This window comes from Primulina tabacum, chromosome 10 (assembly GCF_025594145.1).
Source record: "Primulina tabacum isolate GXHZ01 chromosome 10, ASM2559414v2, whole genome shotgun sequence".
Lineage (NCBI taxonomy): Eukaryota > Viridiplantae > Streptophyta > Magnoliopsida > Lamiales > Gesneriaceae > Primulina > Primulina tabacum.
In genome coordinates, this window is record NC_134559.1 from 7,996,421 (window position 1) to 8,011,185 (window position 14,765).

At 33.1% G+C, this 14,765-nt stretch overlaps 1 protein-coding gene and 1 long non-coding RNA gene across 2 annotated transcripts; one reads left to right on the forward strand and one right to left on the reverse strand.

Moving 5' to 3' along the window:
- The first annotated feature begins 6,799 nt into the window (after positions 1-6,799).
- On the forward strand, positions 6,800-11,132 carry LOC142505120 (CRM-domain containing factor CFM3, chloroplastic/mitochondrial-like). The gene is given in 10 exon segments (XM_075617952.1): positions 6,800-7,983; positions 8,154-8,273; positions 8,275-8,635; positions 8,725-8,855; positions 9,103-9,453; positions 9,546-9,702; positions 9,775-10,067; positions 10,157-10,216; positions 10,306-10,422; positions 10,667-11,132. Coding segments are annotated over 9 exon segments (2,607 nt in total). The 5' UTR covers positions 6,800-6,927; the 3' UTR covers positions 10,384-10,422; positions 10,667-11,132.
- LOC142505121 (uncharacterized) lies at positions 10,751-12,155 on the reverse strand. Its single transcript, XR_012804376.1, has 2 exons — positions 11,705-12,155; positions 10,751-11,592 (listed from the first exon to the last, which is right to left on the reverse strand). It is a non-coding gene; the product is annotated as an uncharacterized LOC142505121 (long non-coding RNA).
- Between the last annotated feature and the right edge of the window lie 2,610 nt (positions 12,156-14,765).

The window sequence follows — 14,765 nt, forward strand, 5'->3', positions numbered from 1 at the left end:
AATTGTCACTCAATCGGAAAAAGAAAAAGAAAAAGATAATTAATCAATTCTGCAAATTGTACCATAAAAGATTTTGATTCTCTAGCTAATAGGGACAAACTTTGGTTATCATGCAACAATTTCAGATTCTTTTGTGCTTTAAATCCTTTTTAGGTTTGAGTGCTGACTTTAACATGATCTGGTGTCATATTAACTATCACAGTAAAAAAACATATTTGTCACAGTTAAATCTATCATTAAAACCATAACTAATTTCGGTAGCGATAGTTTTTACTGACAGCACTATATCGGTCGTCGTTGATCCTAATTTTAGACAATTTAGCATTGGACTATATAAAACCGTCGCAAATTTAGCGACAGTGTTTAAAAATTAATCGCTATGTTGTCAAATAAGTAATGTTCAACGTCATTTTATTGCTAAAAAAAATTTAAAAAATTAATATAAGGGTAAAAATTGCCAAGTTATTATACCAAAAGCAAATGTCGATGAACTATATAAACCAAAATTTTTCCCGTCACATGATACGTGAATTTTGCGTCATGATAACGAAAATATACATTTTCGATACAAAAGGGAGAAAATATGATCTATTTTGTCCCAAAATTTCCCTCTATTGTTAAAACTCTAAATTCTATGTATCATCACTTTTGTTTGTCAAATCTAGGAAATGAGTGTATAAATGATCCTTACCCCACCTATAATTTTCCTTTAAGATCATGATTAGTTTTCCTTTTTGACACTGAAAAACTCTTTATTGGGCAAAAAGAGAAGTTATAGGTTATAATAGTGATACCTTTTGTCCCACACGATAAAAATGAAATATTTAAAATGAGTTCATAATGGGTTATAATAGACTTCTATAGCAACTTGGGTTAATCATTTTTGTAAAGCGAGGACGAATACAGAATAGTTGTTATAGAGTTCATTTTGCAGTCATGCAAGCGCGGGCCCGGAATCGAGCGTGACAATAATGATCATGATGATGTTGATTAAAAAAAAAAGGGACATAGGGATAGAAAATGGCGACAATCCCAATTAGATGTTCCTAATATTTCATGCAAAAAAAAACAGAGAGGATAAAATAATATATAATATATAATTCATTGGAGGAATTCGTAGCTGCCAAGATTAAATAAATTTAATAACTTTTTTCCATAATATTTATATATTAAAAAGCAAGTGTTTCATTAAAATTTATCGAATTAATGATGGTGTCGCTTTGATTGGTTAATATTTCATCAGCTGAACGGCTTGATATATTTTGTCGGTTGGTGGATCAAAGTGTACAAGTATCTAATTTGCTAGCTGGCGGGGGAGAGTGAAAAAATTATGATACTTATTTATTAAAAAATATTTTAACCAATAAAATAATCTTAAAAAATAAAATATATATCTAACTGAATTTAATAAAAAATAATTGGACTTAAAAGTAATTTATTTTAATAGTAAAATTCACTTTTTAGTTAGATCACATACCAATTAATTAATTCACAATATTTTATATACGAATTTGTCAATGAACCAATGATCCTTGTATAAAAAATGAACAATTATATTTTATAACTCATGTATAGGAGGATGAAACATTTTCCACTTGACTAAAAATTATAAGTAGTAGTAACCGTACAACTCAAATATTTTAAGACGTAAAACGATTCAAGCGTCGCGTACCGCTCATTCTCATGGTATGTACAATTATTGCATCTCATCAATATTGTTCTCAATAATTGTGTTCTTTGTAATCCAAAAGAATCGATCAGTACCCAAAATATTACTCTCAGCGTAGATCAATTGTCATAATAATTGACCACTTTTTTTGGGTAAATAGAAAATTCAAATTGATAGACACACATGATGTACTAAACGTGCACATCTTTACACTAGATTTTGTGTTAAAATCAACGATGGGACTGTTCCTAGACTGCGGCTTCTTGTTAGATACCCATAACGATTTTATGTATCTGTTCATTTATGGGGGCTGGAATAATTTTTGGACCACATTAATTTCCGGCATGCATTGTGCATTTGTTTTATATATATAGTTCAAATCTCACATAACAAAAACTCATATATATATATATATATATATATATATATTGAGTTGTGCATGTTAATGAGTTTTTCATCATTTGTATGAATTGGGGAACATGAGAAAATAAAAAGTGGTATATGTTAGCTTAATTATATTGAGTTACTTTGTGAATGTGTAAGAATGATTGGTCAATAGGCTCTGTCTCGCGCGCGCTTACGCGGGAGAGATGCAAATCAAATGCCCGATTTGCAATAGAAAAGGCTTGATTTGTGTGCAAGCGTACAAATACGAACTGAGTATGTTCCACGTGCCTGACTGTTGGTGCTCCATACGACAAGGATCCTTCATTATTAACTAGTAAAAGATGCACGCATTGCATGTGTTATTATAATTTGATCAAATAATACTAAACAATTAACACGAAATTATTTTCAATTTGGAAGAGTTGTTCGATTTTAAAGGGAAGTTTTATTTAAATTTTTTTCTATGTAAAATATGGAGTGACCTTATAAATTTTAGTAAAGTGAGAAAGATAATTATGAAATTAAATAATTTGGTGTTTCTAAGATAGTTACTCCAAGGATATATACTTAATAATATAGTATATATTAAGTTGCATATTTGTCGTTATTATGATTATTATTTAATATGTAAACGAAGCTAATCAGATATTCAGTTGCATATTATTGGTAAAGTAAAGACATGTGAGTACAAAATATAAATATATATAAGCAATATTGCAATTTTCTTCAGGGAATCAACCACTTATTACACTGGTTATCAGTGGAAGATATGATATTTTAAAAAGTGGAGAAATTTTATTTTTATCATCCTTGGAAAAAATAATAATTAATATCCTTTCGATGTAGTGATATAAATTTCTTTAGATAGGAGAAAAATATAAGTTCGAATCTAATTTAAAACAAAAAACTCTACCCCTATTATAGATTATATATACATAGGAAAAGAAGTGTCAGTAAGTTATGGTGTGAGTTAATTAATTTATGGCAAAAATTTGTGTGAGATGGTTTTACAGGTCGTATTTTGTGAAACATCTCTTATTTGGGTCATCCATGAACAAGTATTACTTTTTATGCTAAGAGTATTATTTTTTATTGTGAATATTGATAGGATTGACCCGTTTCACAGATAAAGATTCGTGAGACTGTCTCACAAGAGACATAATCTTAATTTATAGTAATATTATCATAATTCAAATATGAATTAAAATTTTTTTTTTCGGGATATCATATCCCTAACCTACGGGATCCCAAACATTCGGGTCTCAACAAAATGGCAAGTACACTTGTGCTGATCAAGGCAGCATATTTATTTTATCAATCAGGAACTGAAATGAATAGCCAAGGGATAATGATTTCATAGTCATTATTTAATTTAAATTCAACTTTTTTTTATTTGATCAAAAGTAGATTGCTTAATCGACTATAGCTTCAAAGTAAACATAAACTAAAACATAGTGACAATGAGTAATCAGAAAGCGATAAAAACATTACATTGATGCCAAAATAAAACCGAAACACAGTGACATTAAAGTTTAAACTGAAACCTTCAGAGTAAACATTAAACTGAAACAGCAGTGACATAGGAGTTGAAAAAAATTCTTGGTTAATTCACGAAAAATCCAAAATAAAAGTTAACATATCAATCCAATGTCTCATTAAACCATCGTTACGAGGATTTTTTTTTGCATTTCTTTACCTGTCCATCAATACCATTATTCCCATGTGTTCTGCTATGGGCATGAACTTCAGTGTTACAATAATTGCAAACAGCAACAACAACAATGATCTCTTTTCTGTCATTTCTCCTTGTAATTTTATTGGCGTGTGACATCCGCTATTTTTTTCTTTTTGGCTCCAATATCTACTATTTCCTCATGAATGGTTGGTGTTTTGGACGGTGATAGTGTTTGAGGTTGAGCGGTGGAAGGAAGACTACCACTTCCGCTGGATCATCCATGTTCACCTAAAAGATAGCAATGGATAAATAAAATAACAATTCAAATTAAATATTACTAAAAAAACATATGCATTCATAAGTAAAATGATATTGAATAGTCAATATCCATAAAAAAATTGGACAACACTTTGTAACCAAATTGAACTATATATTCAACAATGATAGTGAAACGAATAATTCAATAAGACACCATATAAATACCGATATTCGAAATATGAGAAGAGCATGAGATATCACCTAGAGTGGCGCGGCGGCTGTGAGAGATGTTGCGGCAAGGTTGGTGGTGTGCGCTATGGTGGAACAGTGCTAGTGGTTTCGCGCGAAGATGGTTGTGCGAAGGTGAGCTGGTGCGCCGAACAGAGGTGGACGAATGGTGTCGTGGTTGGGCGGTTGCAACGTGGGCTGGTGCACCGTCGACAGGTTCGCAGAACAGAGGTTGCGAGAGATGGAGGTCGGCGTTACGTGCAAGGTGGTGGCTTGGACGTGACTGGTTGTGCGGGAAGGTAGATGGGGGAAGATGGTGGTGCCGAGAAGATGGAAGGTGTGTTGAGGATGGAGGCGGCAGAGGAGATGTGAAGGAAAGGGAAACAAATAGGTTTAATTTAGATTAATGAAACGTAAATTTGTTTTCAATTTTTTTTTAAAAAAAAAAATTAACAACATAAGAAGAGTTTTCTCGTAGGTCGTGATCACGCATTATTAAGAGACATCGTCTGCATGCAGAGCCAAAATATTTCAAAATAACAGGAGATGTTTTCTCACAAGGCGTGAAGCGTGAAGATGAAATGAAGTACAAGAAATGAGAAAAGTTTTAAGAACCTAGTGAAAATGTCAATTATAAATTCATAATATTAATAATAATATAAAATTTTAATAACATTATTTCGGGTCGGATTGGGTCGGGAATCCCTTCGTGAGAAGATCATATGCCCGACCATTATCCCGAACTTAATCGGGATGGGAAAAATCCAAAACAATTGTGTCGGGAAAAAAACCATGTCGGGAATTTTTCGTGACGGGAATGAGACTGGATTCGAGTTGGGTCTTGATTTTCGGGTTTTTTGCCACCCCAAGTAATAGATAATCTTTAATCAAGTCAATTCGGGCTACATTATCGTATTTTGTATTGCAAAAAATATTGGAATGAGGGTTTGAGCCTTATTTCTTTAACAACCCCAATAAGAAATTTGGGTGGGTCTCTTGCAATTCATTAAATCTTTCTGGGCTGAAGTCGAGTTTAAAATGAGATATTATGTTTAAACACAATTATAATACATTTTTCTCTAGCGAATAAAATTGATTTGAATTCTTAAATACAATTATAATAATTATTAAGGTTCCAAAATTTAATGTAATGTATTGATTGTATTACAGATTATGTAATGTAAAATGTTAGTCTTGGAGGGGTCAAGTGAGAAAATACAAGAGATCTCAGGTAAAATCACATTGGTAATCAAGGGTAGAAATGACTTTTCACGTATAATTTAGCAAATTTCAATTGAATATGAATTGATGGATTCAATTTGATTATATATGTCATGTACCCCACATGTTACTTAATTGAATAAATTAAATTATTATTATAAAAAAATTAAATTATTTATCATTTTTACGGAAAAATTAATTATCATTTAAAAAGCCTTTAAGGTGTTTTTGAAATACTTATTACATTTCAGTAATCAGTTAATAAATAAATTTTACTATTTTTTTTAATACAAAAATTCTTGTGAGACATATATATGTATGCACACAGTCGCGGCATCAAGAAATATTAATTTATATAATAGTTAACTAAATTAAAGTTGACTCGTTTGGACTATGATTGTGATTAATCAAGTCGATTAGCGAGCTAACTGGATAAAAATATTGATTCGTATTCGAAGTTATAGAACTCGAGCCTAACTCGAATATCTTCGGATATATTTTCTGAGTGGAACTTTAAGTCAAAATTATTTTGTGCGTTCGTGAACCACTCTCAAACCTTAATATTTATTAATATATTATAACTATATGACTATGTTTGGTAGCCATGATAAGGGAATGATTATTAAATAATAATCCCTTATATCATGTTTGGTTCATTTTTACTTTAGCATGGAGGCCCTTGATTATGATTAAAAGCCCTCACTATTTATCTTATTTATGTGATTAAATATCCACCTTAAAGGTGTGATAATATATAATTCTTGAATAGTGATAATGATAAATTAATATAATATTAAAATTTTTATTATATTTTTTTTATAAATTAATTTCATATATTTTTATTATTTTCAATCATTTTAAAGAAAATAAATTGTAATGCAAATCTACCATAAATTAAATTTTTTTAAATTTATAATCTTGTTAATTAATTTTTTTATGAAAATAAATATTTATTAAATTCTAATTTATTTTGTTTAATGATTACCGTAATATTTTCAAATATATTTCTAATAAATATATTTAAATTAATTTTAATAAATGTATATTATAATTATAAATATTTAATTATTTATCCAATTATTTTAAGAATATATATTTAATTAACGCTTGGGACATTTTGGTCATTGTAATAAAATTTACAAAATTAATCTATCATTTTAAAATCATACCAAACACCATGTTATTTATCCCACCATACTATTAATACATATATCTCATTTTTTAATCACTTTGATTACTAATCATTTACTTATCCATTACCAAACGGAGTCTATATGTATATAAAGTCTCTCGGACATTTTGAGTTTCTGAAAATTCATTGTCAAATATTAATGTTGAAGCAATAATTCGCACAATTAGCGAATAAGTTCGGACCAGGTTGCCGGCTTTCAAGATTTGGTTTTAAGGCCCAATTTTCGAATGCAAGCCGACCAGTGTTCCTTCTTCTTTATCCATGGTGGCAATATCTATACAGTGACCCTGCATCGTCATGGCACTCTCACCCGCGGGTTTGAAGTTTCCAACGTCTTCACAATCAAATTATCCTTCGCAATGTCCCATAATTCTTATATTTCATCCAGATATCCGTTCTTTAAAACGATTTAATTCGCATAAGCTTAGGATTTCTTGTTGCCAGCAAACAGTTCAACTCAAGAATGATGAAACCCAGGAAGGGAATCTCCCCACGAGGAAGAAGAGGAAGCCTAGGCCGAGTTTTCTTGATCAAATTCAAGGTAAATGGTCCCTCAAAACGCCTTCTTTGAGAGAGAGTTTTCCGTGGGAAATAGAAGAAAGTGCTAGTGGAAATCAAAGATTTGAGGCACAATCGTTACGTTTTCCCAAGGACGTTTCTTTAGAAGCAGGAGTTCAGGTGATTGAGTCGGTTGGCGGTTCTGATTCTGCTGTAAAAAGTAAGTCGATTTTGGCTCCATGGGTTCATGGAAGGGAGAATTCAAGGAAACTTCATGAATCTGTAGGCAACAGAAAATTTCAAGAAAATGATGATATAAAAGGCCAGTGTCAAAATGAGGAATCTTTAATTAGTTTTGTTCAAGTTTCTGAGGATATAAAGGAGGAAATTACATTTGATGGCAATTTTGAAGAAAATCGTGGAAAGTTTGATGAGTTTCAAATTACATACTCGGAGAAAAATGAGATTTTGGGTGATGTGGACGGTGAAGCCGCCACTTTTAAGAATGATTCATCGCCTATTAGCCGAGAGATAGGCATCTGGGGTGGTTCTGCTGCTGCGAATGGTTTGAATAGATCACCATGGGAAATGGGAATCGGTGAAAATTTGGAGAAAGGGGAGAAGTTAAGGAAGAGTAATACAGAGTTATCAGAGAGATTGATACCCGATAATGAGTTGAAGAGGCTTAGAAATGTGGCATTGAGGATGGTGGAGAGAATTAAAGTCGGTGCAGCTGGCGTGACCCAGGCATTGGTGCATGCTATCCATGAGAAGTGGAAGAATGAAGAGGTGGTCAAGTTAAAATTTGAAGGGCCGCCTTCTATTAACATGAAGAGAACACATGAAGTGCTTGAGGTTAGCTGCTATAATCGAGTACATTTCCTTGATAAACAAATAAACAAATAGTGATTTAATTATTATGGGATTCATTAGATTCATTTACTGAGTCATGTTAATCATTGGGAGTTATATAGTGTTTAATCTTCGAAGTTTATATTGATGCCTTGTGTTATGTTATTTGTCAGAGAAAAACCGGAGGTTTGATAATATGGAGATCAGGGAGTTTGGTAGTGGTATATAGAGGAATGGCTTATAAGCTCGATTGTGTAAAGTCATATGGTGAACACATTGAAGCTGACATTCATAGCATCGGGCCCTTCTGAAGATTTTGTAAAAGATTCTTCTCAAAGCATCGGTGTGAAGCATGTTATTCGAGCTGCAGAATCCTCCGAAGCTGATGCTTCAAATTATTCGAGAAATATGTCCAATGAGGAAGAAATGTCATTGCATGAGCTCAACTGTCTTTTAGATGAGCTTGGTCCGAGGTTCATAGATTGGTCGGGTCGTGAACCACTTCCTGTTGATGCGGATTTACTCCCAGCTGTTGTTCCTGGATACAAGCCTCCTTTTAGACTTCTTCCTCATGGGACTAGACAAGCTCTGAAAGACAGAGAAATGACTTATTTGCGTAGAACTGCAAGAATACTGCCTCCACATTTCGCACTTGGTGTGTGCAATAACACTGGCCTGTATTTGCTAATACATACAAATATATATTCTTTGTATTGAGTTTCTTTACATTGCTTCATCATTTAGGAAGAAACAGAGAACTGCAAGGTCTTGCTATGGCTATGGTGAACTTATGGAAAAATAGTGCTATTGCAAAGATAGCCATCAAGCGTGGTGTTCAGAATACTTCCAATGAAAGGATGGCTGAAGAGCTCAAGGTGTTGGTTATTTAACATGTTAGCTATGTATTCTGCACATGACTACCAATTATACTGTTCCTTCCCTCTAAGTTTCCCAAGAATATAAAGAAATAACAAAAAAATGAAGAAAAAGAGCGATGATGGTTTCTGAAGATTCTTTTGGTCGTGATATGCGCCAAAAGTATAGTTGATCATACACAAAATGAATATTAATGATGAAATAGATTTAGTTTATGAGGTATGACCTATCTTATCATTAATGCAGATATTGACCGGAGGAACGCTAGTTTCCAGGAACAAAGACTACATTGTCTTTTACAGAGGTAATGATTTTTTGCCTCCTGGTGTTTCAAGGGCACTAGTTGAGGCCGAAAAAAGTACTGCTTTCCGACAGGATGAGGAAGAGCATGCCCGGCATAGAGCCGCTACGTTAATTGATTCAAGTGTCAGAACACCCAAGCAGCCATTAGTTGCAGGTACCCTTGCAGAGACGGTTGCAGCAACCTCACGCTGGGGAAACCAACCAAACAGTGCGCAGATAGAGAAGATGATGAGAGACACAGCTGTTTCGAGACATGTTTCTTTAGTCAACTCTGTTAAGAGGAAGCTAGCTTTTGTATGTTTTTATATTAAAAAGGAATGATAACCGTAATGAGTTTGAGCACATTCAACTTTGATCACAAGTTACCGTTACCATATCTGGTGCAGGCAAAGCAAAAGATCAAGAAGGCTGAGAAATCCTTGCAAAAGGTGCTGGTGAATCAAGAACCGGCAGACCTGCCAAGCGATCTGGAAACATTAACTGATGAGGAAAGGTTTTTGTTTCGTAAGATTGGTTTGAGCATGAAACCTTACCTGCTTCTAGGTAACAGCTACATCATACTATGTTGCTGGCTCATTGTATAATCTGGAGCTTATTTTTTTGTTTATCCTGTAGGTAGGCGAGAAATTTTTGACGGCACTGTTGAAAATATGCACTTACACTGGAAGTATAGGGAGCTGGTAAAGATTATTATAGATAGGAAAAAATTTCCACAAGTCAAGCATATTGCAGTTTCTCTTGAAGCTGAAAGTGGTGGGGTGTTAGTATCTATAGAAAAAATTACCAAGGGCTATGCTATAATAGTCTATCGTGGAAAGAATTATCAGCGGCCTTCTACATTCAGGCCGAAAAATCTTTTAACAAAAAGGCAAGCATTAGCTCGTTCTATTGAACTTCAGAGACGTGAGGTAAAGCCTTGTTAACCATCAAATAGAAGATGTTTCGTTGCGGTTGTATTTTTTGTCGCTGACTTATCTTTCCCCACAAATATTTGCAGGCTCTTAAACACCACATTTTGGAACTGGAGGAAAACATCGAAAAGCTGACGGACGAACTGGTATGATGTGTATTATTATTCTATCAGAACAATACTAAAACTAAATGATATTTTATCAAAAACCGAATACAAACTGAACAAACTTACAGGAATATATGAAGACTGCAAGTGAAAATGATTCAGAGAACTTGAATTTAAGCTTGGATACTGCATCTGATTCATCATGATACAACATTGGGCATGCAAATGGCGTTTCGGTCATAGAGGTAAATCTTATGCGTGCTTCGAAAATTTTGGCTAGTCTTGATTGATTCACCTTAGCTTTTATTTTTATTGATTTCTTCTACTCTCTAGAAGAATTTTTATGAGATTTTGCTTTTTTCTTTCTCCCCAAGTGTATTGAAGCAATCACAACAGCAAATCATTTTTCGGAGTTTAGCACAATATGGTTTCTCACCTTTTTTCTATCCTATCATTGCCTTTTTGAAGTTTCTGTTTTTATTTCACTAGCCCAATGAGCCCATTGTCACAAGCATGAGAGAGCATCAAGGAGGACAGAAATACTTGATGGATCGTTGCAGTAATCTGCAGGTCCCGACCAATAAGGTTGATACTTTTTTTATAGAGCAAGAATAGTTGAATGAGGACCTTTTGAAAAGGAAAAGGAACACAATGCGGAAGAAAACGTGTTCTACATATTTTAACAGGCACGGTTTCTAGAAAGCAATCGCATGGCGTTGTATAGAAGCCAAAAACTCTCTTTGCATTCTTCATTGATGTCAAAACTGATTTGTTCCATAACGAATAAATTTTCGTGGCAAGTCAAAATGGCAAATGCTGGATGGAGGTCGTTCCTAGGGAGTACCTTTTGGACTAATGAAACCGTAGAATCTGTTGTCTTCTAGTGCCTGGACTTCTTTATATAGTTAGTCTGAACCACTTATTTAAAATCTTATCAGAGCAATACATTTTTTTTTTCAAGAAATAAAGGCCTCAGCCATTTCCTTTAGTTTAAATTCATACATGTACCTTCTCTCCGATTCTGCATAAAACTTGATGGATTATCTATAGGATCACATACATGATATCAAGCTTGTTATTTACACAGATGAATGCTGAATCTTTACCATTATATATAAGTTTCATCCAATCAGACAGCACACTAAAATTTGGTATAAAGTTTTTATTGAATACTCACTTATATATCACATACTTGAAGTCAGACACAAGACTAAACATCATTTATTTTGCTTACTGCAGATATTATTTCTTGCATATAATCCACAGTGGCCTCAGCTAATTTATCTTTATGTGTAGTGTAGCCATGATTAGCTCCTTCTATCATCTTTAGTCCATGGTTTGGTATAATCTTGTCGAATTCCTCTGCATCGCCTAACTCGACAAATACATCAACAGACCCGTGGATCGTCAACAGCCTGAATAATTTGTGTGGAATTAAGTTAACATAACAGAACATAAAAATGCGTAGTTCCAGAACACGAAAGGAGAGCACGCAGACAAATGCAGTTTACTGTAAATCAATCAAACCTGCAACTTTTATCTATTAAGGGGGCAAACTTCTTGCATTTTTACATTAAGTCGCTCTGTCAAACTTTCCTCCGTTACTCGTTTAACTACCCCTGTTGCAGATTTTGGAAGATCAATATATCCATGTTTCTTGATTCGCTCCTCAAAATCAGCTCCTCCCAGAAGCTTATCAAGGCCTCTGATAGAGGCCAGAAACATTTACCACTGCATCAATATCATGATATTTAGATGCATAAATGAGTACAACATTGCCACCTGCAACAATATCATTGAAGAAAAATTAAAATTCAAGAAATTTCTTTAACATAGATATAAATTATAAATATAAACCAAAAATGGCACACTGTTTGGAAACATGCAAAATGCCATGATTGAATGATATGAAATGGAGAGCAATATTCTTGCGAGTTGCAATCGAGAAGAAAATGGAATGTGCCTGTTGAGGACAAGAAATCCGACAAGGGATTATTTATAAATGCGAATCATATCAATATCAAACGATTTTCAAACTCTGGTCGATTCAAATTCAGACTTATTCAAAGGAATAAGAAGAACACGGGGAGCTGTGTTTCAACATAATGCTCAGTAGAGCAACTGTAAGTACATATAACTAATAGCCTAATAAATATTTTATTCTAATAAAGTAATAATTATTAAGTTTTAAATAAATTTTTTAATGTCATGTTTTTTCAGTAAAGTGTGTTTAAAGGAATGTTATGTGAGGAATAGTTTTTCGATGTCGTTTAGCATTTTCCCGTAATATATCAGCAATTGGATCAAAATAGTCGAAAATTAAAAATTAACGTATCAGAACTAAACACTGAAAATTTAGTGAATCAAACTCTAATAGTAAACAAGTTAATGGTAAAAAATTATTTTCCATCTGAATAAATAAACAAACAAATCAATTTTCTATCATGAAAAAAACTAGATGTTTCTTTGGGAATGATTAAAAACAACTTTGGTTATTGGGATGGCTAAATAATTAATAGTAAGACGTGTTTTTTTTTTTTTACTTTATATATGTTACTTTCAAAATTAAATACAAATAACTAATAAAAAATTATCGGCATGGCAACAGTTGTAGTAGCATATATTTAAATTGAAAATTTATGAATTATAAAATAAACATTGCCAAAAACAAAAATTATAAAAAGTGTGAAAATTTATAGTTTATTATTGAATTGACATAAAATGTACGATAAATAAAGTATCTGAAAATGTGGTTAGTTTTGAATTATACATTTGATTGCCAATACTATTTTCAAAAAAAAATTAAAAAATTGCTTTCATTTTTTCGGGGAAAAAACGAAGAAGATTTTTTTATTATTAAATAGCTATAAATATTTAGTGGATTCTTTTGAGTAGGTCTCTTGAGAGATTATTTAATGGGTCTATATCTGTGAGACGGATCGATGCGACACATGCTTATATTAAAAATAATATTCTTGACATAAAAACTATAATTTTTCATTAGTTAAGTCGAGTTATAGATCCGTCTCACGAAATTAATCTGTGAGACTGATATGATCGTGGATGATCAAGCTTATAAGAAAGTACGAGAACCATTAGAGTTGCCGGAAGGACCAATAACAAGATAACAAAGCAAGAAGTATAAGGAAGCTCTTTAAAGACACATGGTGAGCTACCGAGAAGTGCCTAAAAATATGTCGTCAAGGCTAGAAGAGTTCGGGTACCGTGGCAATCAAGTTGAAGGTCATTGCAACATCAAGTGTTAAAAGACCAAAAGGGCAGCAACAACCCTGCGTTCCAAGCATGCAGCCCGGTGCGAAACACACAAAAAAAGCTCCGGACAGGACTAGGCACGGCCTCGTCCGCCCTGGTCGGTCTGAAGTAAAGAAGTGCAATAGCCTGCGCGCACCAGGACGACAGTAAAAAAGATTGTTCTTTCAGTCTGACTTTTATTTATATATATACATAAAACTCATGTGAGATCATCCAACGATATCCGATTCGATCCAACCAACGAAAAATATTATTTTTCATATCAAAATTATTATTTTTCATTGCATATGAACCGGGTTAACACATATCACATAAATTTTAACTTTCAACATCGCCCTTATAAATTTTGATAATTGTCATTTTACTCTTAACGATTTTATAATTATCAATTAACTCCTTTAACAATTTTCAACTTTATTGCTTTTACTATATAATAATGCCGTCATTTTCTTACGTACAAGCTGAATTAATTCAAAGTTGATTTTTTTTTAAAAAAAATGATTGTACAAACATGAAACGCGTGTGCCGAGATATAAATAATAATAATACTAGAGGATGTTATCTTTGTAATCAGGTTTGCATGGCATAAATCAGCTGTCTGACCCGAAATAGTTGACAACCAAATTAATCGGGTCGGGTGTTTTTCGACTTGATCCCATGTCAGGGAACTATTTTGTAGGTAGGCTAGTTCAATAGTGCAGCCAAAAACCATGTTCAAATACAAGTTGGAGCTGATATAGTTCTCTAGAATACGAATAGTTAATCGAAATGCTAGAACAATGGCCATACCCTCGTACAAGATCCAAATGATTCCAAATTAAAATTGGACTGTTAGATCTAGGACAAAAACTTGTATGAAACAATCTCACGAGTCATATTTTGTGAGACGGATCTTTTATTTGGGTCATCTATGAAAAATTATTACTTTTAATGTTAAGAGTATTATTTTTTATTGTGAATATCAGTAGAGTTCACAAGAGACTTACTCTAAATCTAGCATGAGATAATTACATTATGCCACCATGAAATCAACCATAACGAACCAAGATTACCTAATTGGTATGTATGGTGCCATGATCTTTGAACAGAAGTGCAAGTTTTGGTTTGAAGCAAGTCCCTGAATTTCAAACACGAAACAGAAAATCATGCTCATCTCCTGTGATGGGTACTAGTGATCTACTTGAGTTTGAAGCAAAGGTTGATCTTTTTCCAGAAGAGCAACACTCAGAATGGACTCAAGACAAGGTAATAAGATCACTCACAATGATGCAAGCAACCATAAAAAATTTCGAGCACTCATCACATCACTTAAGAG